Source organism: Marmota flaviventris, chromosome 2, assembly GCF_047511675.1.
Source record: "Marmota flaviventris isolate mMarFla1 chromosome 2, mMarFla1.hap1, whole genome shotgun sequence".
Taxonomy (NCBI): domain Eukaryota; kingdom Metazoa; phylum Chordata; class Mammalia; order Rodentia; family Sciuridae; genus Marmota; species Marmota flaviventris.
This window is the reverse complement of record NC_092499.1, coordinates 180,605,190-180,630,949: the sequence shown is the minus strand read 5'-3', so window position 1 is coordinate 180,630,949 and position 25,760 is coordinate 180,605,190. Positions and strand designations below refer to the sequence as shown.

The 25,760-nt window shown below is 45.3% G+C and overlaps 1 protein-coding gene across 2 annotated transcripts; it reads left to right on the top strand.

Annotated features, from left to right (window-relative positions):
* The first annotated feature begins 425 nt into the window (after window positions 1-425).
* On the top strand, window positions 426-24,749 carry Ggt7 (gamma-glutamyltransferase 7). Of its 2 annotated transcripts, XM_027945313.2 has the most exons (15): window positions 426-604; window positions 7,424-7,659; window positions 8,173-8,324; window positions 9,757-9,874; window positions 10,965-11,032; window positions 11,244-11,317; window positions 11,603-11,799; window positions 14,288-14,375; window positions 16,122-16,249; window positions 16,422-16,510; window positions 17,862-18,011; window positions 18,132-18,249; window positions 19,019-19,156; window positions 20,359-20,458; window positions 24,102-24,749. In XM_027945313.2, the coding sequence occupies exons 1-15, from the start codon at window positions 436-438 to the stop codon at window positions 24,263-24,265; spliced, it is 1,989 nt and encodes a 662-aa protein (XP_027801114.2). In that variant the 5' UTR covers window positions 426-435; the 3' UTR covers window positions 24,266-24,749. The 2 variants fall into 2 exon arrangements, with proteins under 2 accessions (XP_027801114.2, XP_027801115.1); XM_027945314.2 differs by lacking the exons at window positions 10,965-11,032; window positions 11,244-11,317; window positions 11,603-11,799.
* Window positions 24,750-25,760: the final 1,011 nt, after the last annotated feature.

Here is a 25,760-nt window from a genome sequence, read left to right as displayed (position 1 = left end):
AAGAGTTTGGGAGGGTCCAAAGAGTTTGGGACCAGAAACAGAATTTGGGGTCGAAGAAGTGTTTGCGGTCAGTGAAAAGGTCTGTGGTCCCAGGAAAGTGTCTGCTTCTGAGGAGAATACTAGCTGGATTCAGACTGTAAGGGGAAAGGACTTTGAACCTGCAGTTGCATGAAGTGCCTGGGTCCACTGTGCTGCGCGCTCTCCCCCAACGCTCCGCCGCCCTCGCGGTTCTCCATCCACCTGCACCTGCGTGCCCACTGCAGGATGACAGCTCTAAGCAGGCGGGGGCGAGTCAGACCCGGACACTGCCAAGGGAGGGGGCGCCCCCTCCCGGCTGTCCAGGGGCTCAGGCCCCGCCCTCCGCTCCGCACTCCCTCCAACCCCCGCCGCAGCCACTTCCGGCAGGCGCTGCGCTGCTAGGGGGTGCAAGTGAGGATGGCGGCAGAGAGCGAGGCCAGCCAGGAGAGCGCTCTGGGCGCCTACTCGCCAGTAGACTACATGAGCATCACCAGCTTCCCGCGGCTGCCGGAGGATGAGCCGGCGCCTGCCGCTCCGCTGAGGGGACGCAAGGACGAGGATGCCTTCCTGGGAGACCCCGATACCGGTGAGGCCCGTTTGCCCCGTCCGTGTCCACCCAAGTCCCCGGTCCTCCTTCATCTGTGTTGTACATCCACTTCCAGCCTCCATATCCTTAGTTCATTCCCTGGACCACCATCCTCCTGAACCTCTCCTTTCTCCCTGTCTCTGTTAATTATCTAGTCAGGAAGGGGGTGCATTTCTGCCTTGGAGGCATAGGATGCGACAAGGGAGCTGATGCCAGGGACTGCAGTAGGAGGGATTGGGATTATCTCTTGGGAAGAACCAACCAACAGGGAAGGAATGCTGGAGGGGAAATCCTAAAGAACAGCTGTGATCACCCAGTAAAAGGCTTTTCTCTAGCCACAGAGGACAGGATAAAAGAAACCAAGTCAGAGACTGCAGCAGGAGGGATAGAACCTAGGTTTTAGAACTTCACCATGACCAGGGGTTATGGAAAGCAGAGAGTCTGGGGAGCTGCTGAGAATCTCTTCATGTCCAGGGAGGGATAAAGAGAATATGATTCCCCTCTGTCTGGGAATGTTGGTTATTGGGAGACAGGGGGATGGACTGCATGACCTCTCAAAGTCCTTGGGGACTAGAGTGCCTTTTCTGTCCTGTGGATTACTCCATCCTTCTGGAGACATAGATCTGGCTGGGATGTTAGGTACCTCAGCTCCCTAAGAAGCAATCTTCAGAATCTTACTGTGTCCTCAGCCCTCTGCAGAAACTGCAAGGAATGGGGGTAGGGAGGGACAAGACCCTTCTTGGGAGAAACCTGGTGACCAGGAGCTCTCTGAGTATTCCTTCCCTACTGGTCTCTGTCCTATCCATGTGGCCCAGCTCCATTCTCCCCTCCATTTCTCATCCTCCATCCCCCAGCCTTCTTTCCCTCAACGTCACTTCCTGGCATTAGAGCATCCTTCTGCCTCTCTTCCTCCTAGTGCCTGCACTTGAGCCTTAGCCCTTAACCGCCTGAGAGATACTGCTTCTCTGGCCCAGCCGTCCCTGGTCTGGCCCTTCCATAGCTGCTCCCAGTCTGACAGCCTCCAATTCTCACCCACTCCATAACTTTCTGGTCATCTGGCCCTGACCAATAGCACCTATCAACTTGACTAGACTCTATTCTACCTGTGATAGGAGTGAGGGGATAGTGGGGTGTGGAGGATTTGGGACATCAAATGTCAGGACTGCAGATTGAAACTTCTTTTCCAGAGGGAGTAGCTTTGGAATCAAGAGGTAGTAGGGAGAGGGGTGGTTTGGTGGATACTAGCCTGAAGCCAGGTCTTTCATTTAGATGTCAGGAGTGATGCTTTTGGTGCTAGCATTGCCCCCAACTCATTGTGTTACAATAGGCATACCTCCCCTGTAGTGGGCCTTAGATTCCTCTTCCAGATCAACAAAGAATGGCAGTCTCTCCTAACCCAAAGATGAGACTCCCTTGATTTTCTTCTCTCACCCCTCAAATAAATTAGCATTTTTAAAAGCCTTCAATTATTTGTTTCTGCAATGATGTGATTATCCAATGTCTGAGGGCAGGCAGGAATCATGATTGTTTTAACCACTCCAGCATCCAGCACAGAGTTGGGCTCAATAAATAATTATTGAATGATGGGCTGGGGTTCTAAGCTGAGTGGTAGAGTGCTTGCCTAGCATGTGTGAGGCACTGAGTTTGATCCTCAGCACCACATAAAAATTAACAAAAGATCTCTGGATGAAATAATGGCAGGAAAGGGAATTCCAAAACCTCAGGGAATATCTTGACATGCCAATACAGGCTGTGCCCTCACCCTGGTCACCAAGCTTCTAGGAACTTAAACCTTATGATGAGGTTGTATACCAAGGTTCCCAGGGACATGTTATGTAGATTCCAAGGACATTGCCATCATATTGGTATAAATGTTTCAGTGCCATGTCACCTAGCCCTGCTTCCAAATTCCTAGGCTTCTTTCTTCCAGCTAGACCAGAGTACTGGCTAACATGGCCTCTTATGTTCTCAACCTCATGGTGCCACCTAGTGGCATTGTCCCATCTTCTTAGCTAGGATCTTATTGTGACCACTCTCCAAAACCAAGTGTTAGGCATCCCACAGCAGTTTTCTTTATGGAAAACAAAGCGAGTCAACAATCTCTCCAAGGCTAGAAATACTTTCCTTCCCTTTTTCCTGTACTCCAAGCCCACATGTGCCTCCCTCTCCCAGACATCTGCCTCTAAATATCTTGCAAGTGCCTTATCTTGAATATATTTTATGCTGGACTCATCATCTCTTCTCCACACACCTGCTCTTCTTCCAATGTCATTCTCAATTAATACTGTCATTTAACCATTCTCCAGGACTCCCTATTTCTTCCAAAAGCTGATCAAATGCTCTCTCCTCCTCCTAAGTATTTTCCAAATTCTATATCTCCATCCTGTCATCACCACTGGACTAAACTATGAACCTCTCAGATCTATATTACTCAGATTTGTAGCTACTCTTCCTGCCTCTGTCCTCACCCCAATCCATCCACCATCCTGTACATCTGGTCATGTAATCCCTGGTTCAAAAATCTCCTGTTAAGGGAGTAAGAAAACCAGAGACGACCTGAATCTCTAGCTGAGATCTGTCTCCTGGACAATGGATTCATAATCCTCTCTTTTCAAGGTTCCTTTGTTATAAACCCAGTTAAAACAGTTACATCAAAAAAGGAATTTTATTGGATAGTATAATCAGGAAGTCCAGGAGCATGGGGGAAAGAAAGAGACTGTTGGTTGGGGGAGACTGGATGGATTAAAGTGTCCTAAATAGGGATTAATTAGGCTGGACATAGTAGCAATGCCTGTAATCCTAGTGATTTAAGAGCCTGAGGCAAAAGGATTGCAAGTTTGAGGCCAACCTTGGCAATTTATCAAGACCCTGACTCAAAATAAAGAATAAAAAGGGCTGGGGATATAGCTCAGTGGTAGAGTGCCCCTGGGTTCAATTCCCAGTACCACAAAAATAGAAACAAAAACAAATTACAGGGACTGGGGTTGTGGCTCAGTGGTAGCGCCTAGCATGCGTGAGGTACTGGGTTCGATTCTCAGCACCACATACAAATAAATAAAATAAAAGTCCATCAACAACTAAAAAATATTTTTAAAAAATTACAGAATAAATTAATTTAGGCCTAGTATGGTGGCATACAACTGTAGTCCCAACTACTCAGGAAGCTGAGGAGGGAGAATCACTACAGCTCAGGAGTTCCAGACCAACCTGGGCAAAATAGCAAGATCCTGCTGAAAAACGAAAAAAAGAATTTAACTTTTGATCTTCTGCTCTGCCTTTGTTTTTGTGGGCATAGTCAGAAAGCATTCCATGTTGTTGAGGCAAAATGCCCGCAGCAGCTACAGGCTTATATTCTACCAATTTATCAACCTATGCAGAAAGAGGACTTTTTTCTTTCCCAGTAGTTCTAGCAAAAGAACAAAGTTTGGCCAGGCGTGGTAGGTGCACACCTATAATCTCAACAATTTGTGATAACCTGTCTCAAACAAACAAGCAAACAAAAAAACCCAACCAAAAAACAAAGTTTGAGTCTTAGTGGCCTGATACAGAGATGCATGTTCTGATTGGCAAGACCTGAATCGCACTCTTAAATCTGGTCAAGGATAAGGATGAGGGAGTTGGTTGAGGGAAGGGAGAAGGTGTTCCTCAAAAGAAAATTGGGAAATGGTATCTAAACATCTAAAAAGTAGATGTCTACTAGGCTAGCTATCCTCTCGGCGGCTCCTTGTGGTCCTACTCAAAATGAAACTCATCATCTTTCTCCTAAGAGACTTGTTTTCTTCTGTTTCCAAATAATTTTTTCCCAGTGTCTTGTATATGAGTAAAATTAGTAGTATTATTTTTTAAAATATATTTTTATTTGTAGATGGACACAATACCTTTATTTTATTTTTATGTGGTGCTGAGGATAGAACCAGGTGCCCCACGCATGCTAGGTGAGTGTACTACCTCTGAGCCACAATCCCAGCCCCATGTATTGATTTTTTTAAAAAAAATTTTTAGTGGTAGATGGACACAATACCTTTATTTTATGTATTTATTTTTATGCAGTGCTGAGGATCAAACCCAGTACCTCACCTATGCTAGGCAAGCACTCTATCACTGAGCTACACTCCCAACCCTGATATGTATTGTTTTTTAAATATATGTAAGTGGTAAACAAAAAATCCTTTCATCACATCTTATTCCCACTTGTAGTATCTTTTCCCAAAAGTAACCCCTATAAATAAATTCTGAAAAATCTCTTGCCTATATCAGCATTTTATTGATATTTGTGATTTCTTATTTATATAACAGAGAAGAGTTTGGATCAGGGAGGGCCTTAAACACTAAATCAAGAAGCTTGGACTTTTTTAAATCATGTTTTGTCTCATGTTAATTCATGGTTCAATGATCAGTGAACCATGATAGTACTTTTTTTTTTTTTTTTTGGTACCAGGGATTGAACCCAAGGAGGCTCAACCACTGAGACACATCCCAGCCCATTTTTTATTTTTTATTTTGAAACAGGGTCTTCCTAAGTTGCTGTAGCTGGCCTCAAACTTTCGATTCTCCTGTCTCAGCCTCCTGAGCTGCTGGGATTTTAGGCATGAGACACTGTGCCCAGTCCATGATAGTATCTTAAATAGGAAATTATAAGTTGATATTTAATATGATAACACAAAACTTTTTAAAAATATTTTTTATTTGTCAATGAACCTTTATTTAATTTATTTATTTATATGCGGTGCTGAGAATCAAACCCAGTGCTTCATACATGCTAGGCAAGTGCTCTGCCAGTGAGCCATAATCCCAGCCCATAACACAAACTTTTAAAGGCATTATACTCCTAGACCTGGGAATGGTGTCACATACCTGGTGTCTCAGCTATTCAGGAGGAGAGGATCACATGAGCCCACAATTTTGAAGACCTAATGAGACACTGCCCCTTAAAAAAAAAAAAGGTCTAAAAAATAATTGTTGAGGGCTGGGGTTGTGGCTCAGTGGTAGAGCGCTTGCCTAACATGTGCGAGACCCTGGGTTTGATCCTCAGCACCACATAAAATAAATAAATAAAATAAAGATATTGTGGTCAACTACAACTAAAAAATAAATATCTTAAAAAATAATAATTGTTGAATGAATAAACTCTTAAAATATGAATATAGTAAGGTGCTAAGGTGAAGGTACCAGCTAATTCTTTTTTTTAAATATTTTTATTTTATTTTTATTTTTATGTGGTGCTGGGGGTCGAACCCTGTTCCCCACTCTTGCTAGGCAAGCACTCTACCACAGAGCCACAACCCAACCCTCAGCTAATTCTTTATTGTTCACAAACATTCAGGACTTTTTGACCATTTAGGCACTTGGGTTCAAGGACAGCAGCATCCAGAGGAGAGAACTATGAGATGGAAGAGGGTCTTAACTTTGGTCAAGGTAGGAAAGGAATGGAAATAACAACAATTATTAACTACATTATAGCTATGGTGCACTTGGTATTTATCACACATCCCACCTGTTAGGGATTACTTCTGTTACCAGTATGAGAAAGGTAAGGCCCATGACATGAAATTATTTGTCCATAGTCACCCAACAAGTAAGTGGCTTTCAGTTCTTCTCTGACTTCATTCTTACTATCCTCCAATCTATTCCAGACAGCAGCCAGGGGGATTTTTCCCCCCCATTGCTGGGGATAGAACTTAGGGCCTTGCACATGCTAGGTAAGTGAGCTTTGTCCCCAGTTCCCAGATGGATCATTTAAAATCACAAAACTGATGACTTCATGTTCTTGCTTAAAACTGTCCAGTGACCTCCCATAATACAGGGTAAAATCCAAGTTTTTCAGGAGGCACCGAGGGCCTAGCCTATGGAGCCTACACTCTCTCCTTACTATTCTTTTCCTTTCCTGCTACACTAGAGCCACCCAGGCCTTGGTTTTTGTTTGATTGTTTTGTTTTATGTTGTTTTCTAATGTACCAAGTTCATTCCCACATTAGGCTCTTGTTGATCCCTCAGGAACATTCCACATACAAACCCAGTGCTCTAATAGTGACTGACTTCTCTGCTTAAAACCACCTCCTCCCTTCTCTGATTTCCCCAGGTAGCAGTCTCCCCCAACCAACAGTCTCTTTCTTTCCCCCTTGCTCACTTTCTTCTCTCTCCTCACCCTGCCCCTCTTTCCTGCAGGGCTGGGATCAAACCCAGGGCCTCTATCATACCAGAGCAAGTACTCTAACAGTAAGACACATCCCCAGCCCACTCTCTATCATTTCATCCTTATTTTTCTTCCCAGCACCTGCCACAACTTGTAATAATGTAGTGCTTTGTTTACTTGTTATTGCATTTTTCCTCCACTGGTCCATGAACTCTATGAAGACAGGAACTGTCTTTTCCTCTCCCCTTAGCATCTAGCATAGGGCCAGACACATAGTAGACTCTTCATAGTTGTTGAATAAGTAGATAACTGGAGTTATCCTGCCTGATAACTGCCTCTTTATACACAAGGCTGGGCCCTAACTGGGGCAGGATCTGGTTTCCAGAGAGGGCTGAACCGGTCCACCCCCTCTCCCAAAGCGTTCCCAGTCCTTGTTCAGGATCACAGAAAATTTGACCTAGGTATCACTCAAGAAGGGGTGCAGTCTCTCTCAGCTGCCCAATTGAGGGTCTCTGTCTCTTTCTAACCTGGGACCACAGTCCCTGCCAGCCCTGGAGTGGTCCCAGAGACCAAAAGCGAGAAGGGCTGGCTAGTGGGGTTTGTGTTGCAGGGGCAAGGCAGGGGGGACCGCAGGCAGGGCCAGGTAGGAGACGCCCAGACCAACTTTTGTCCCCGTCCTCCTGCAGACCCGGATTCCTTCCTGAAGTCGGCGCGACTGCAGCGGCTGCCATCGTCGTCGTCGGAGATGGGCAGCCAGGACGGGTCACCGCTAAGAGAGACTCGCAAGGACCCATTTTCCGCGGCAGCGGCCGAGTGCTCTTGCCGCCAAGATGGGCTTACGGTCATCGTCACTGCCTGCCTCACCTTCGCTACCGGCGTCACTGTGGCGCTGGTCATGCAAATCTACTTCGGGGACCCCCAGGTGAGAGGGGCATTTGGGCAGAGAGGGCACTGGGGAGGAGAGAGTGAGGAAATGCTTGAGGGGGCTGTTCGAACTGGGGAATGACTGAGTGGTGGAACGGGGCCGGGAACTAGGAAGGCGAGAGGGTGATGAGAGAGGAAGGTCCTAAAGGGAAGAATTGTGGGACGGGAGCGGGATAAAACAAAGAAGAGACTCCATCACATAGGAGGCATTTGGGGGCAGTGAGATGGGCATCATAAGGAAGAGTCAAGGTGACAAGAGGAGCAAATGGTTTTAAACCTAGCCACTCGGGAGGCTGAGGCTGGTCAAGGCCTGTCTGGGCAACAAAGCGAGACCCAGACAAAAAATAAAAAGGGATGGTTTTGTAACTCAGTGGTAGAGCCCCCTGGAGTTCAATCTCTATAACTACAGGAGGCGCAGACAGCAGAGGGCAAAGCTTGCATGCCTTAGCTCCTGTAGAGGTTCCAGGGTTCCTGGATGGCTTCTACTGCCCCTTCCTATCTCCCCTCCCAGATCTTCCAGCAGGGTGCTGTGGTGACTGATGCTGCTCAATGCACATCACTGGGCATGGAGGTGCTCAGTAAACAGGGATCTTCCGTGGATGCAGCTGTAGCAGCAGCCTTGTGTTTAGGGATCGTGGCTCCACACAGTTCTGGCTTAGGCGGGTAAGGAGCTCCCAGCCCTGGGTCACCCTGGCCTACTTCTTGTCTTTTGGTCTGTAGACTTCTTGCGGTTGGTCTCCCACTTTGAATAGAGGGAAGGCTGAGCCCCAACTCCTTGCATTTTTTTCTTTCTTTTAAAAATATTTAGTTGTAGATGGACACAATACCTTTATTTAATTTATTTATTTTTATGTGGTGCTGAGGATCGAACCCAGTGCCTCACACTTGGGAGGCAAATGCTCTACTACTGAACTATAGCCCCAGCCCTGCATTTTTTTTTTCTTTCTGTATCAAATGTCACTCTTTTCTCCCTGAAGTCAGAAGGGTAAAGCTACCATATGGAGAATCTGGAGGTGTTTCTGGAGCTTCCCTTCACACACACACACACACACACACACACACTCACACACACATACACACATTGGGAAAGGAAACTTGTAAATTATAAGGTGAGGTGTACAGTGAAGTATACTGTCATCAGTAAAGGCAGTGATGTTTTAGGGTCACAAATCCCTGTAAGTTTAATGAAAGCCATGGACCCTCCACCCTCCAAAAATATACTCTAGGCTGAGAACTCTTAAAACCGAAGTTACAAACTGGTCACCCATGGGCCACACCAAGCACACAGAATGACTTGTTTGCACACTTAAATTTTTTAAAAACTTGTTTGCTGTTGTTAAAAGATTGAGAATTTTCATTTTTTAAAAAAAAAATCTAGATTTCCAACATCTCTTGAGCAATCAGAAGATCTGGTAACAGTGGGCTCATTTTTCCACATGGCTACAATTATCTAGAGCTTAGTAGAAGCTGTTCCCCATGATGGGGCAGGTGCTGTCCACCTTGCCAGAGTTCCTTCAACTTTCTATTGTTTCTCTGTCCTGCTTTCCTTATTTTGTTACTTGGCTGCAGGCATTTAAGTTTGTAACCCTGTCTCAGTTGTAAAAAAAAAAAAAAAAAAAAACAGAAAAGGAATAAGCTAACAAAGTCCATATCTTGATTCCTGCAAGACCAGTCCTCCAGGGTCTACCAAAGAAATTCTCCTTTTGGCTTTGCAGTCTATCCTTACATAATCCAGTCCTGGGAGAGGGATACCAAGTAGGCAGGTGCAGGAAGTTGGCAGAAGTCCAACTCTGGTCTAGGGTGGGGGCAGGGGCAAAACATCTGCTCTCCCAGTCTCTGGGTTTCCCTAAGCAGGGATTAAAATCTCTAATAACAGTCTAAAAGAAGTCCTTGAACTCTGGGTCTCCCACTCCCTTGATTTCACTCCCTACCCTTCTAAGGAGGCTGAATCCCTGCTGGGGAGAGGACTCAAACTCCTGACTCAGAATGACAAACTGAGCCTATAACCCTCACTCCTAGGGATTGAAGGGTGGCAGTTTAATGATTCAGAAAGTCGGCATGTTATAATCCCTTTCCCCCTTCTGTGTCTCTCCAGTGGGGGCGTAATGCTGGTACATGACATCCGTCGAAACGAAAGCCAACTAATTGATTTCCGGGAGTCTGCACCAGGGGCCCTCAGGGAAGAGGCCCTGCAGAGGTCCTGGGAAACCAAGGTGGGGACCCTGTTGGGAAGCGAGGGCTCAAGGGGGTCTTCCTTCACTGCTCTTCTGCTAACTCAAGCATTAATTTGCTGAGTTTTACCATTGGGGTTGGAAAAAGAATTGAACAGGATCTTCTTAGGCTATAGGGAGGCAGGCAACTCCCATGAAATAAAATAATGAATAAAAACTGTGGATGGTTGATTAACAGGTAATACTGCAATATCTTACTTCTCTGATAATCTTACCGTCTGGAACATAGGAAGAGGGAAAAAAGGCCACCAAGTACCCTGAAATGTCACAGAGTTGCTGTGTTAAAACTTATACCTTAGGTATAAAGATGCATGCCTATAATCTCAGCTACTAGGGAGGCCGGGGCAAGAGGATCAAAAGTTCAAAATGAGCCTTGGAAATTTAGTGAGACCCTGTATCAAAATAAAAATAAGAAAGGGGCTGGGGATGTAGCTCAGTGATAGAGCACTTATTTAGTGTGAGAGGCCCTGGATTCAATCCCCAATATTGCAAAACAAGCAAACAAAAAAACTCATATATCACACTCTGAGCCTAATAACTATAACTTTCCCAGCCTACAATATGTTGAAAGAGTAAGAGGAACTGCTAGGTAGAGGCAATCCACTGTCCACAGAGAGCAAAAGAGAAAATAGAATAACTTGAAAAAGTAGGTATTTAGTGCAGTGGCAAAAGCCAAACACATTCCTGAGTTCTCACAACTCAGAGCGCTAATAGTATGAAAATGAGTTAAGTGAAGCTATATTGTCCACAACTTTAAAAGGCAAGGGTAGGTATAATCCAGTGTGGATGGATTTCTATCTAACTTGTTTCTATCCTGGCTCTTGATGGGGTTTGCTTAATTTATTAAATCCCTCAACTATGATAAATAAAGGCCTTTCTGCATTTGTGTATAGAAATTCAGGGAGATGGGAGGGATGTCTGCAGGGGAAAGCTTGTCCCTCTCCTGGGATACTTGGCATGTGTCTCTCCCCTATGCCAGCCATCCCTGGCTTGGGGCTCTGCAGAGTTCAGCCCAGCCCCCCCCTTCCAGTGACCTGGTCTCCTCTCTCCCTCGCCTGCCCGCCTTGCCCAGCCTGGGCTCTTGGTGGGGGTCCCCGGAATGGTGAAGGGGCTTCATGAAGCTCATCAACTCTATGGCAGGTAATGACCCTCTCCTGGGGACCAGGGGCCCCTGCCTGCATCTCTCCTTGGGTGGCCTTGTCCTGCCTTCCTTGATTCTTCCCTTCCCAACTCCCCCTCCTAATATCCCCTTCCCTTGCCAGGACTCTCCTTCCCAGGAACCCCCCTCCCCCCAGGACCCCTCCTCCTCCCCCCAGGACCTCCTCCACCCCCTGCTCTCCGGCCCCCCCAGGCTGCCATGGTCCCAAGTCCTGGCCTTCGCTGCAGCTGTGGCCCAAGATGGTTTCAACGTGACCCATGATCTAGGTCAGTGGGGTTTGGGGGTTGGGGGAAAAGCACACAGTTGATTGGGGGGGAACCTCTCTTCCAGTTTGTTCCTCAGTCTTCTTCCATTTCCCATCTTACTCTGACCTGGGAGAGGCTTCAAATGAGGGAATATTAGAAGGGCAGATTGTGCCCTATAATAGGCTCCTGGGGGACCAGAGCACTTAGGGCCAGCCACTTAGCCCTCATGCACCCCATCTATTATGCATTTCAATCACCTGGCCCAGTCTTGGCACCCCCTGCCCAGCCTCCCATCCCTGCCCCCAGCCCGGGCCTTGGCTGAGCAGCTGCCTCCCAATGCATCTGAGCGCTTCCTGGAGACATTCCTGCCCTTGGGCCACCCACCACTGCCTGGCTCCCTGATGCGTCGTCCTGACCTGGCAGAGGTGCTGGATGCACTTGGCACTTCTGGCCCTGCTGCCTTCTACAACGGTGGCAACCTCACACTGGAGATGGTGGCTGAGGTGAGTGTGAGGGTGGGAGGTAGGGGTATGCTCCAAGGACCCTATTGCAGGGAGGCCCTCTTCCCCCTTTCTACACTCCCTGCCTTTCTTTCATCATATATATTCTGATTGTATGTATTTGAAATTCTAAAATAAACAAACCTAACCTCCAGTGATAGAAACCAGACCTGTAATCCCAGTAACTTGAGAGGCTGAGACAGGAGGATCACAAGTTTGAGACTAGCCTCAGAAACTTAGCGAGACCCTGTCTCAAATGAAAAATAAAAAGGGCTGGGGATATGGCTCAATGGTAAAGTGCCCCTGGGTTAAATCCTCAGTACCAAAAGAAATCAGGCCAAGGATGGTGACACACACCTGTAATCCCAGCAGTTCAGAAGACTGAGGTAGGAGGACTGCAAGTTAAAAGTCAGCCTCAGCAACTTAGCAAGACCCTAAGCAACTCACTGAAACCCTGTCTCTAAATAAAATATTGCAAAAGGGCTGGGGATGTGGCTTAGTGGTTAAGCCCCTGGGTTTGATCTCTGAGAACCAAAAAGAAATGAAAAAGGACAAGAAACCAGACTAGTGGTTATTAAGGATTGGAGGGGCTGTCTGGGATGGGGCATAAGAAACCTGTAGCAATATAAATGTTCTGTCTTGATTGAGAGGGTACCTTTGGGCTTATCAGGGCTGCTGCTAACTGTTCAGGGGCCTAGCCTGCTTTCCACAGGTCTGGTAGAGGCCCAGAATTAGCCTCAGTTTCTCTAAGCCCATAATCCTCCTTGCTTTCTGGCTTTTCTAGGGACTGAGGGAAACATCTCCTCCACTGGTGATTGTCAGGACTAGGAGATGGACACAGGAGGTTACCACCCAACCCCAAAGTAATTTAGTCTGAGGCAATAGTGTGTTCTGAGAATTATCATCAACAGTCCGGACAAACGCCTAGAAAAATTGTGTTCAAGAATAGGATGCATGGAGCAACTCAGTGGTAATCTCCTCTGTGTAATGGAGATGTTTATATAAAATTCTGCCATATTACAGTGGGAATTACATAGGTGTATCATTCATTCACCATTCACAGAGTGTCTGCTCAGTGCTAGGCCCTATGCTGGGCACTGGAGATATGGTAGTGGTAACAGAAGCCCATCCCAAGTGGACTTAACTAGAAAGTCCAGGAGAACACTGGCTTTAGGTCCTCCTGGATCCAAGGGCTCCATCCACATTGTGAGAACTTGATCTGTCTGTCCATCTGCCTCTGGCTCTTTCTCTCTCCCTAGTATTTTCCTCAGTTTGGATCCACACTCTGTGCTCACCAGCCCATCTTAGACCATCCCAGAGAAACAGTATTTTACTTTCCTTTTAGTTCCAGCAAAAGCCTCATGGTTGTGTCTCATTGGCTTGTTACAGGTACATGACAATTCCCAAACTAATCACTGTGACATATAAAGGAATGCTCTGATTGACCACATCTGGGTCATACATCCTTACCCAGAGGTGGAGAAGGGCATGCAGGAGTCTCTAACATAAAGACCATCAGGGTTTTAAAAGAAAAAAACCCAAGTTGAGTTTATTATCTTGCCAGACAAAGGAACACATGCTAACCAAGAAATTCAATATGTAGTTCACTCAGAAAATAGAGAAATCAAAGGTTTCAGATACTAAAAAAAAGTTTTAAAAAAGGAGAAGATTCATAGTAGTACTAATTTAAGATTAACAGCACACTGTTAGGATGGAATGAGCCTGCTGGTTTGTACCAGATTGGTTCATTGGTTAGGAACGAGTTTTCCTGACAATGAGACACACAGGGTCAGACCTACTGGGGTCATTCACAGTTTATGGTTTTAGCTGGATACAGTGGCACATGCCTAAAATCCCTCAGGCATGGGAGGCTGAGGCAGGAGGATCACAAGTTCAAAGCTAGCCTCTAACAATTTAGTGAGGCCTTAAGCATCTTAAAAAATAAAAAGGGCTGGGGATATAACTCAGTGGTTAAGTGCCCCTGGGTTCAATCCCTGGCACCCCTCCCCCTCCAAAAAAGTTCTTGGTTTTGTAGTGACTTTAATTGGTTGTAATGAGATGTAGAATTCATTTTGATATCTCCTAGGTGATATCTCCTAGTGCTGCTGTAAGAGTAAGTCTTCCTTTTACAGAGTCTAAGAGGGCAGCACTTGAAAAGACTTGGGGGTAGAGTTCAGGACCTTCAGGTCACTCTGCAGCTGTGTAGAGCTCACTGAAGAACAGCAGGACATGAAGTGGGAGAAGCAGGAAGGGACTAGAATACCAAGCTAAAGAGGTCCCTCATGGAATATACCTAGCACAATGACTGGCACATAGGAGGTGCTTGGTGTTCATGCTTTTCTCCTTCTTCCTATGGTACTTAGGACTTATGGGGTTCTTCAAGGCCATGAGGCATAAAAGTTGTGAACAGTCCATTTGTTTGTGATTCAGATGTGTGTTATAGGCCAAGCCACGTGCTCACAGTGGTGGGTGGTCATTTTCTCTCCTCCAGGCTCAGCATGCGGGGGGCGTCATAACTGAAGAGGACTTCAGCAACTACAGTGCCCTTGTGGAGAAGCCTGTGTGTGGGGTGTACAGAGGTGACTTCTCCCCCAACTTTCAGGGTCCCCACTCAAGAGAAGCATCCCAGTCCAAGGCCATATCCTTTTGGCCTGAAGATTTCTCTCCATTCTACAGGAGAGAAACTGAGTCAGTGAACTGCCTGGGCAGCCAGCTGTTGAAGCAAACCAGAGCCAGCTCATCTTCTGAAATAATCATGGCATCATTTAACCTAATTATTTTAACAGTGGGGGGATTCATCTAGCCAAAGGCTCAGACCTGAAAGTTGGGGTTCTAAATATCTGTTTTCTAGATTTGGGCGCTATGTTGCCTCAACCCTAGCCCCAGCCCCATTCTTACTGCCCTGTTCTTCCTAAGAAGAATTTGCCTGGTGTGGTGGCACACACCTGTAATCCCAGTGGCATAGGAGTCTGAGGCAGGCGGATTGTAGATTCAAAGCCAGCCTCAGCAACTTAGCAAGGCTCTAAGCAACCTAGTGAGACTCTGTCAATGTGGCTCTTAGGTTCAATCCCTGGTGCCAAAAAATATAAATTAAAAAATAAAGGAATTCATAAGACGGAAGTCCATCTAGGCTTCAGGTCGAATGAACCCTTCATGAGAGTCACAAACCTGGTCCCTCATGTACCAAAAGAAAACAGTCCTAGGAAGGGAAAGGAACTCAACCTGCAAATTCAAGAAAACCAATAAGAAATCCAGAAAGCTGAATTATGACATGGGTGATGTTTTCTGAGCCCACAGTGGTAGGTTTTGGGTCCTTCAGAAGTTCTCGGGTTCTTTCCCTTCTGGGAGGGCAAGATCACTTCAAGCTTCAGAAGAGGCTACTTCTGAATTCAAGTTTCAGGTCTCAGTCTCTTACCTGATTCCTCTGCTGGAAACAATGTTATATGAAGTAGAGGAAAGAGTGTAGCTCTGGAACAGAAAGACCTGGGTTTGAGTACCATTTGCCTCAAACTTGTCACTTTCTACTTTCCAGCCTTTGTTCACTCCTTAAAATGGGGATGATCTCAGGGTGCCTGTGAGGATTTGATGAGATGGTGCAGGAAGGTGCCTTGATCAGAGTGAGCATGGAGTGCACTGGATTTTCTATTTTCCCTCCCCAGCCTGAGTTGTCTCATCAATGCCAATGCCTTGAGTGCTCTGGATTTCCCTTATCTCCTATAACCTTGGGCCAGTTGCCTCTCTGTGTCACAGTTTCTGTACCTATAAAATTGGGGTGATAACAGTACCTATTGTAAGGATTAAATGGGTCAATTAGTTAATGTTGGTATTATTTGTCAGGTATTATTATTCCTTTATTCCTTTGATGTCCAAACATTTAATAACAGGAGGAAGAGGAGGCTCCTGCTCCAAGGAGTTTCAGGTTGAGTTGGACCATTAAGAGCCCTGGATACTATTCTGGCCTGTGGGAGGAGCAGAAAGGAAACACACTGTGGCTAGGAATCTGGACATCTCACTATCTGTCCCTGCCCTGAAAATCGCCTACAGTGTGACTCTGGGCAAGTCACAGTCTCTTAAGCCGTAGTTATCTCATATAGCAGAGGAAACTGAAGACCAGTATTCTCAGTTCAAGTCCTGGCTCTGCCTTCAACTTGGCATGTGAACTTGAGTGGGTCCCTTCTCGTCTTAATGCTTCTGTTTCCTTATCTGATGAGGGGGCTCAGTGCAGTGGTCTCAGAGCATGCGATAATGGGATGTGCAGCTGGAATGTGGAATGTGAAGGTGACTTGACCCCTCCCTTGCTCTCTGGTTATCTCTTGTCCTTTCAGGCCACCTGGTTCTGAGTCCCCCACCCCCACACACAGGCCCTGCCATCATCAGTGCTCTGAACATCCTTGAGGGCTTCAATCTCACCAGCCTGGTATCCCGGGAACAGGCTCTTCACTGGGTGGCAGAGGTAAAGCCAGCCCCTCCATCTCACCTGGATTTGGGGACACTAGGGATGGCGAGAGGGATTACTGCTTTGAGGCAGGACTAAATCACCTTAGTTTTCTTTCACATGAGGATCCCTAGATGGGGCTGCATAAAGGGGCCTGGCAGCCTCTTCCATATCCTTGCTGTGTTTTCAGACCTTGAAGATTGCATTAGCCCTGGCCAGCAGACTGGGAGATCCCATCTATGATTCTACCATCACTGAGAGCATGGATGACATGCTCAGGTAGGTCTTGGGGCAGGATTCCAAAGGGTGTGAGGTGGTAGTGGGTTTGGGGAAAGGATCCAGTGAAGTTCCAGGTCAGTTTCAGCTGAACCCCAACTCATGATCTGACACTGGACACCTTTGCCTGAGGCAAAGGTGTCCAGTGAGCTGGGCATGGTAGCACACACCAGTAGACTCAGCTACTGTGGAGGCCCAGGCAGAAGGATCGAAAGTTTGAGACCATCCTAAGCAAATTAGCAAGACCCTAAGTAATTTAGTGAGATTCTGTCTCAAAATAAAAAGTAAAAAGGGCTGGGGATCTATGTAGCTCAGTGGTAAAGCCCCTGGATTCCATCGTTGGTACAAAAAAAAAAAAAAAAGAAAAGAAAGAAAAAAAAAACAACTAACCAACAAAAGTTTAAAAAAGACTGAGGATATAGTTCAGTGTTGGGCATTTGCTTAGCATGTGGTACTATCCCCAGTACCCACCACACACACACACAAAAAAAAAAACCATCACGTTAAATTATGGGTTGTGTATGTATGAACATATTACAATGAATCCCATTATTATGTAAATCTATGATGCACCCATTAAAAAAATCATCAGACATGACAAATGCATACAATTTTATCTGTCAAATTAAAAAGTTAACATCACTTATCCAGGAAAAAAAAAAAAGGCAAAAAGAGCAGCATTCAGAAACTATAACCACATCATGGCCACTGGGATAAAAGCATGAAAACCAAGGTTCCCCCTCCCAGCCATCTGAAACCAAGCCCCAGGTTCCTATACTGCGTGGTCACCATCCTTCTTGGTTGAAAACTGAACGAATGTCTTCAATAATCCTTGGTAACTTATTATTCTCTAATCATTATGAATAACCCAACACACAGTTAATAATAGTAATCTAAGAAACCATCACTTGAACTTTAAAAAGTTTGGAGTCCTGGGGGGCATGGTGGCCCATGCCTGTAGTTCCAGCAACTCCAGATGTTGGAGCAGGAGGATCACAAGTTCAAAGCCAGCCTCAGCAACTTACTGAGATTTTAAGCAACTTGGTGTGACCGTGTCTCAAAATAAAAAATAAAAATATCTGGGGATGTAAAACATCCGCAGTGTAAAAACATCCCTGGGTTATATCCCCAGTACCAAAAAAAGGAAAAAAAATATTAATTTTAGAAAAGAATCTGAATAATACCTAAATAAATCTATTCAGTTCAATTACTCAGCAGTGAGCTTCTACCCTCATAGGCCTAGTAGTCCAGTGAGGGAAGGAAATTTAATCAAATAATCACATAAACATCACAGATAGTTGGGGGTGTATTGAAAGCTTGTTGTATGCTCATCCCCGACTCCTTGTGTTTTTAGCAAGGTGGAGGCTGCCTACTTCCGGGGCCACATCAATGATTCTCAAGCAGCCCCTGCCCCTCTCCTGCCTGTCTATGAGCTGGATGGGGCTCCCACCGCTGCCCAGGTGCTGATTATGGGCCCTGATGACTTCATCGTGGCAATGGTCAGGTATGCCAGCTCAGACTTAGAACCTGTAACAAAAGATCATTTGGACCAGGTGGTGCTGGTGGGGTCTGGGAAGAAATGAAGGTAGTCGCAGAGCTCATCTGACCTCATCTCTGCCCCCAGCTCCCTGAACCGGCCCTTTGGCAGTGGCCTCATCACCCCCTCGGGGATTCTGCTCAACAGCCAGATGCTGGACTTCTCCTGGCCCAACAGAACTGCTAACCATTCTGCACCCAACCTGGTAGGGTCTTGCTTCTCTCCTCTCATGGGGACCCTGGGGCTAGGTAGGAAGTACAGCTGTATGGTTGCTTCTCCCTCCCTATTTCCCCTAGGAAATTCTATTATAAGGAAATAAGATATCCACTTCATCCCTAGTCCTGCTCATTCTGAAGCATAGATTCTGGTGGGTCAGAAGAACCCTTATCTCATTCTGCCACTCTCTTACTCTGCAACCCAGGGAAAGTCTTGCCCATCTCTGGACCTCATTTTATTCACCTGTACAATGAGGATATTAGGTCTAATTTAATGATTTGGGTTCTTTCCAGCACTAGTGGTCTGTAACACCATGATGCTGAGCTGGGGGGGCTCAGCCCAATGACTGAGGACCAAAAAAGAACCCAAGGAGGAAGGAATTAGAAGTTATTGTTCTAGCTGGAGACCAGCACTCTTACACTGTATAAGATGCCTGGCAGGGCAAAGACACATAGAGGTGATCCAGTGGGGATTCTACTATGCTTTCCTGTCGCCATCTTTTTGTCTTGGTTCTTTTCCCTGCCATCCATAGCAGCCTCACAGCTCAATGGGTCCTCTTATTATTCCACCTTATCCACCCTAGCCATCCAGGGACCCCTTCCCTTTCGCAGACAGCACACTGTTGCCTGGAGGGAAATAGTCCCCCTTTCTTGTAGATGATGCAAAGAAGGAGAGGAGTGGGAAGAGTGGTGGAGTGGCCCTTTCCCTGTCTTGCCCCACCCCACACCTCCTTTGCGGTCTCTGCCCTCCAACAACAGGAGAACTCGGTGCAGCCAGGGAAGCGGCCACTCTCTTTCCTGCTGCCTACTGTGGTCCGACCGGCAGAGGGGCTCTGTGGGACCTACCTTGCCCTGGGGGCCAACGGAGCTGCCCGGGGCCTCAGTGGTCTGACCCAGGTGAGGTTTCTTTCCTTATGGGCCTTTTGCAGTCAGGAACCAGCTGTGGCCTGGGCTGTGATGCCCTTTCTATCTCTGACTTGTTTCTCCATCCCTTATACAGCAAACATGAACTGAATTGCTTTGTGCCAGGCCCATCATGGGCACAAATGGACTGTGCTGAGTTTCTTAGTGAAAATGGGCACAGCAGCCCCTGTCTTTCCAGGTTGCAAGGGAAATCGCAGGACCAATAGAATTGAAAAGTGATATAGCATCTGGGCTACCTGTGTTCTGTGAACCTCAGTTCCCATCATTTCTCTACCCTGCATCTAAATAGATAACCAGCCCTCTTTAGAGTCTGGGTTGTTTTTTTTTTTTTTTAATCTGTTTTTATTATTTATTTATTTATTTAAAAAAAAAATTTAGAGTCTGATTTTAAATGGAAGGGCCACTACTCTCCAGAATACCTCAGGACAGTTCCTTGAATGTCTTGAGCTCCTGTTATATGTGCCAAGCATATGTTTTGGCAGATGACAAGTTAATTTTAGAACCAGACTTCCGTGGGTTCTAGTCCAAGTGTTGCCAATTTCCAACTGTGTGATGCTAGGAAATTCACTTAACCTCTCTGAACTTCAATATCATCCTCTATAAAGTAGAAATAATAAAATAGTTAATATTTATAGAGTTCTTACAAAGTGCTGAGTACTTTTAACCTTCCCAACTCTGGAAAGAAGGCTTATTTCTATTTTATAGATGAAGAAATTGGAACTGGAAAGGTTAAGAAGTTAGGTCAAGTTCCTTCAACTAGCAAGGGTGGACAGGTAGTTCAGATCCAGAGTCTACTCACGCTCCTAACCACTAAACTGAAAGTACAAATGTGTACCTTAAATCACCTCTAGCTGTTAATCCTGCCCTATCCAGAGAGAAGGGAGGGAAGCTCTGAGCTAGATTTAAAGGGGAGGGTCCCTCTTCCCTGGCTTCCTCTAAACTCTTCAGTGAATCACTCTCCTTCTCTGGCCTTCAGTTTCCTCCTCTATGAAGCAGGGATAGTTATCACAGGCCTGCCTGTCTGGTTTCAGGGTTGTTGAGAAGCCCAGATGACACACCTGGTGTGAGGGTTCTAAAGACTAAAGAGTCTGGACCAAGGGTGAGAGCTGGGGAGCCCTGCCTGGTTCATCACCCCTGGGACAGCCCTGATTTTTCTGCCTCTTGGCTACCTACAGGTACTGCTGAATGTCCTGACCTTGAACCGGAACCTGAGTGACAGCCTGGCCCGAGGCCGCCTTCACCCAGACCTGCAGTCCAACCTCCTGCAGGTGGACAGTGAGTGCAGAGCAGAGACTCCCGTGGGGTGGCCACAGAGACAGGTTTCCCCTACCTTGATCAGCACCAGTTTCCTTCTTACCAAAGTTTGGTTTCTTTCCACAACTTCCTGTTAAAGTAATGAAAGATCTGGGGACTGGAACCATCTTGCTATTTCCTTTGTGTCCTTGAGAGGTCCATTTTTCATCTCTGAGCCTTGGTGTTCTCATTTGTAAAATAAGGTACAGTTGTTCATTCTGCAAACCTTCGTTCATACCTTAGTTTGTATTGAACACCTGCTGTGTGCCAGACATCATTCTAGGTTCTAGAGATAGTGCATTTGTAAGGAGATGGGGAAATAATCAAAGAGATAAGGGAGAGTAAAATAAATACCCAGCTGAGCATTAAAACAGAATGATATAGCAGGGCTGACTCAGTAACCAGGTGATATCTAAGCTGAGATCTGAAGAGTGAGAAAGAGCCCACCAGGCAAAGAACTGAGGCAAAGCTTTGTAGGCCAAGAGGACAAGTGCAGAGAACTCAGCAGAAATGGGCTTGGTGTGTTTGAGGAATAAAAAGAAGACCTACCTGGGCTGGGGTTGTGATTAAGTATAGAGCACTTGCCTTGCATGTGTGAGGCAATGGGTTCCATTCTCAGCACCACGTATAAATAAATAAAAAAAATACAGGTCCATCAACAACTAAAAAAAAAAAAAAAAAAAAAACACCAACCTCAGTGAGAATGAAATGAGTTCAGAGAGGCAGGCAGGGGACCTTCTAGATTTATGGTGAGGAGATTGACTTTCCTCTAAGAACAGGGGCTTAATTTTGGATGCAGCTTAATTTTGTAAATAGGAAAATATGTGCATCTTTGAGGAGTTTTATTATAACCAACCATGTACTATGCTAGTCCAAAAGGGATAGAGAATTGATCAAGATATAATTTTTGTTTGTTCAGTATTATCTCCATTTTGCAGATAAAGAAACTGAGGCTTACAGAAGTTATAAACTAGTCAAAGATCAACCAGCAAGTGGCAGAAGTGATATTAGAACAAACCGCTGGCTGATACCAAAGACTCTGCTTCTTTACTGCCTGGCCCTTGATATCTCCTGCACTTGAAGCATGTTAAAAGCACAGTCCTAGGTCATCTGCAGTCAGACCCTATAGTTGGTCAGTGATATCAAACCGCAACTGATGCATGAAGCAGACTCTTGAAACTAAACTTTATTCAACTTTATTCTGCTAGTCTCTACTAAGTATAAGGTGGCATGCTAAGTTACTTATGGTAGCTCATCCCTTGCACAGTCTTAGAAGGGGATATCTGGCAAAAGAAACATTTATCCACCTGAGACCCCAGGAAGGCTTTATGGAGGAGGTAACAACTGGCTGAGCCCTGAAGTATGAGCAGGAAATTGGCATGTGGAGATGAAGAGATTCTGGAAAGAAGAAATAACCTGGGGGGGGGGGGGAACAGAATAGTTTAGAGTGCAGCCAGGAGGCCAGTCATTTCCTAAACTCTTGAATTTACTTAGCACTTTCACGACTTTGGCCACATGACTTTGGCCACATTTATATGTGGTCTAAACCGTTATTTACATAATACATATGTATAAATGGACTTGTTTTTTACCCAAATGTGTTTTAAGTAAAACTTATTAACACAGAGAGATTCTTTTTAAAAAAGTCAATCAAAATTAGAAAAATAGAATCATTTGTCACAAATAGATGATAGATAGCTATTTTAAAAATCAAATATTTTTAGGTTTTAGGTAGATATTATTACCTGCAGAAGGCTCTCAGACCTGCTTTTTATGTTAAAAGGGAAATTAGACTGTTCAGAGGCCAGACTGAAACTTGGTCCTTGCCATAATCAAAAAGATTGAAAGTGAACCATGAAGTGATTTCTGACTAGATGATTTAATATTATTCAATAATGTGTCTTTTATCTTAAGAACTACCTAAACTCATTCTGTCTGGAGAAATAAGCAGACCAGATCTTTATAGAAGAGCAATGGGAGGTGAAGTTAACAAAGCTTATCATGGAGGACAATGTTAAGAAGCACAGATTTGCTGGGCACTATGGTGCCCACCTATAATCACAGCAATTTGGGAGGCTGAGGCAGGAGGATTGAAAGTTCAAGGCCAGTCTCAGCAACTTAGCAAGACTTTGTCTCAAAATTTAAGAAAAAAGGTGGGGGAGATTGGGGATGTAGCTCAGTGATAGAGTGTCCTTGGATTCAACCCTTAGTACTGTAAAAAAGAAGAAGAGGAAGAGGAAGATGAGGAGGAGGGCACGACTATCCAATTGAATAGGGCAGATGGATTGAAGGGAAGAGAAGGTAAGTTGAGGAAATACAAGAAGGAGCTTGGGTATGGCTCAGGTGAGAGATGATGAGAACCTGAACTTATGCAAGAGGATAGGGGTAAACACCCCTATCTGGTAAATACCTGCTTAACTTTTTACTAGGTACTGACTGTCCAGGCAATGGGGAGCAATAGCAAACAAGATAACGACCCCATCTTCAAAAAACTTTAATCTAGTGGGGGGAGACAAAGCCAATAAATAAGCAAATACAAGTGATATTATATACTTTGAAAGAAAACAAAGCAAGGTAAAGATGGCAGGGACTGCTATTCTAGTTAATGGTCAGCATAAAGTCTGACACACATTAAATGCTTCTCAAAGAAGTGCCTTTTGACCAAAGACTAGAATAAAGAAAGGAAGCCAGCTTTGAAACCATCTAAAAGGAAAGCAGACCAGGCAGAAAGAACAAGAAGTGCAAAATTCCTCAGGTAGGAGCATGTTTGATCTACTTTAGGGACAGCAAGGAAGCCAGTGTGTTTGGAATAAAGTAAGGTGGAGAATAGAAGGAATAAATAAGAATAATTTAGAGAGGTAGCAAGGTCCTAGATAATGTTGTGCCTTAGAGGCCTTGATAAGGACTTTGGATTTTATTCTAGGTCCATCAAACCTGGTAGAATATTTTGTTTTTGTGGCACTTGGTATTGACCCCAGGGGTGCTTTACTGCTGAGTTATATCCCAAGCCTTTTGTATTTTTTGAGACAGGGTTTCTCTAAGTTGCTAAGGACTTAACTAAGTTGCTAAGGCTTGCCTTGAATTTATGATCCTTCTGCCTCAGCCTCCCAAATCACTGGGATTATGGGCATGTCCCACTAAGCCTGGATGGTGGAGTGTTTTAGGGGATTAACAAGGTCGGACCAGTGTTCTAAAGGATCCCTTTGGGTACTGTGTGAAGAGACTGAATGGAAGACAGGACTGGAAGCTGGGGGGGTGGGGGGCAGTTAGAAGACTGTGCTGTAATCCTGGCAAATAGTGATGGCAGCTTGGACTATGCAGGTGGAGACAAAGACCCTCAAAGTCCTTTTTCCAATATTGAGAATGACTACATTTTCAATCACTTGCTGTAAGCAAGGCTCTGAGCTTCCTGTGCATTCTCTCCTTTAATCCCTGAAACAATTTCATGTGCTGGCTCTTTTATTATCCCCCATTCTGTACATGAGGATACTGAGGCTCAAAGAGGTGAAACAGTTTGCCCAACGTCATGCAGGAACACCCAAGACCAAGACTCAAATCCACTGTAGATCTCCTTAGCCCGTGCTCTGAACACTCTAAATGTGTGTATGTTGGGGATGGTTTTCAGGTGAGTTCACAGAGGAAGAGATAGAATTCCTGGAAGCCAGGGGTCACCACGTGGAGAAGGTAGATGTCTTATCCTGGGTCCATGGCAGCCGGAGAACCAACAACTTCATCATCGGTGTGAAGGACCCACGGAGCCCAGATGCAGCTGGAGCCACCATCCTGTAGAGCAGCAGGGTGGGGCGGGGTCTCTGCTCCCCACCTTTGCATGTTCCCAGAGTCCTTCCTTCTCCCAAGTTTGGTCTCAGGGGGACCCCAGGGATGCCCTAGATTAGGGGCCAGAGGGAATGCTTAGCAAACCCTATCCCAGAGTAATTGAAAAATTCTCCATCATGAGGCCTGTGGTGGTGGTGGTAGTTAATGTCAGTGTCCACGACTAGGCAGGGGACCTTGAGGGGTCTTTCTCCTCTCTTCTTTTAGCCATGCTGGCTCTGAGCTTAGGGATATGCTTGCAAACCCTTCTCAAGGGTGTTATAACCCTAACATCTACAGACTATCCTGACCTGGGCCTTGTCTTCCAGCTCCCTTATCCTGTTCCCAGCCTCATTTCTTAAGTGATTAGGATTTTTTTTAATGGACCATCGTGGGAAGAGAGTAATCCTCTCCTCCTACCAGGTTGAGGTGGGGACCTTTCATCTGGGGGTCCCCGGGGTGTGGGGTAGGGGTGGGGGTGGGGACCAGCTCAGGGGCTTCCATTTGCAAAGGGAAATTAAAGAAAGAATATTGCTTACCCATGACTCTAGCCTGATTTATGTTTAACTAGGTTGGAGGTGGGAGTGGGAGAGCAGAACTCGGTATCTATCCCAGAATCTCTGCCTCTATGGCTAACTGGAGCCCCTTTGTAGGGGTTCTATATCCGAACTTACACTACTACTAATAATCTGTTTTTGTTATTATTTTTGATTGCATCCCTAGAGCACTTAATGTGTGCCAGGCCCTATGCTAAGCACTTTATGCGAGTAATCTTATTTAATTTTCCTCAAAAATCTAATGAAATAGGTAGTAATATTATTCTCATTTTACAGATGGGAAATGAGTAAAAAGAGGTTAAGGGATTTGTCCAGGGTTTTTCATCTATTAAATGGAAAAATTGAGGTTCAATCACAGGATGTCCAACTCCATGATCTGTACTCTTAATCAATTCCACATCTAGCATGTGAACTATTTGTTACAAAGTATATTTCATATAGTATATATCAGACAATAAGTATCTCTCATAGATTATGTCATTCACTCATGCATGCCTGTGTCCTTCAGTTATGTTCCAGGAACTAGTAGGCACTAGAATTCAGCACTGAACAAAACAAATAGGCTATTTTTTTACAGGTTTTCAGTCTATAAGAGGAAGCAAACATTAAAGAAATAAGGACACGTTGGGCTGGGGATAAAACTCATTGGCAGGGCACCTGCCTAGTGAATGCAAGGCCATGGTTTCAATCCCTAGCACTGCAAAACAGACAAAAAAAAAAAAAAAAACAAGGAAATCGCCATCACAATAATCTCTATAGTATCCCTCATAGGGAACATAATCGGCATCACAACCAAAAAAAAAAAAAAAAAAAATTGCAGCTGGGGATATAACTCAGTTGGTAGAGTGCTTGCCTAGCATGTGTAAGGCCCTGGGTTCAATCTCCAGTACCATCAAAACAAAAAAAAAAACAAC

What these genes read in the sequence shown, in the direction of transcription:
- Ggt7 (XM_027945313.2), top strand. Translation starts at nt 436, where the DNA reads ATGGCGGCAGAGAGCGAGGCCAGCCAGGAGAGCGCTCTGGGCGCCTAC. An exon ending in CAACGTGACCCATGATCTAG is followed by an intron (nt 11,318 to 11,602) that starts GTCAGTGGGGTT and finishes CCCTGCCCCCAG; the next exon opens with CCCGGGCCTTGGCTGAGCAG. An exon ending in CTCTTCACTGGGTGGCAGAG is followed by an intron (nt 16,250 to 16,421) that starts GTAAAGCCAGCC and finishes CTGTGTTTTCAG; the next exon opens with ACCTTGAAGATTGCATTAGC.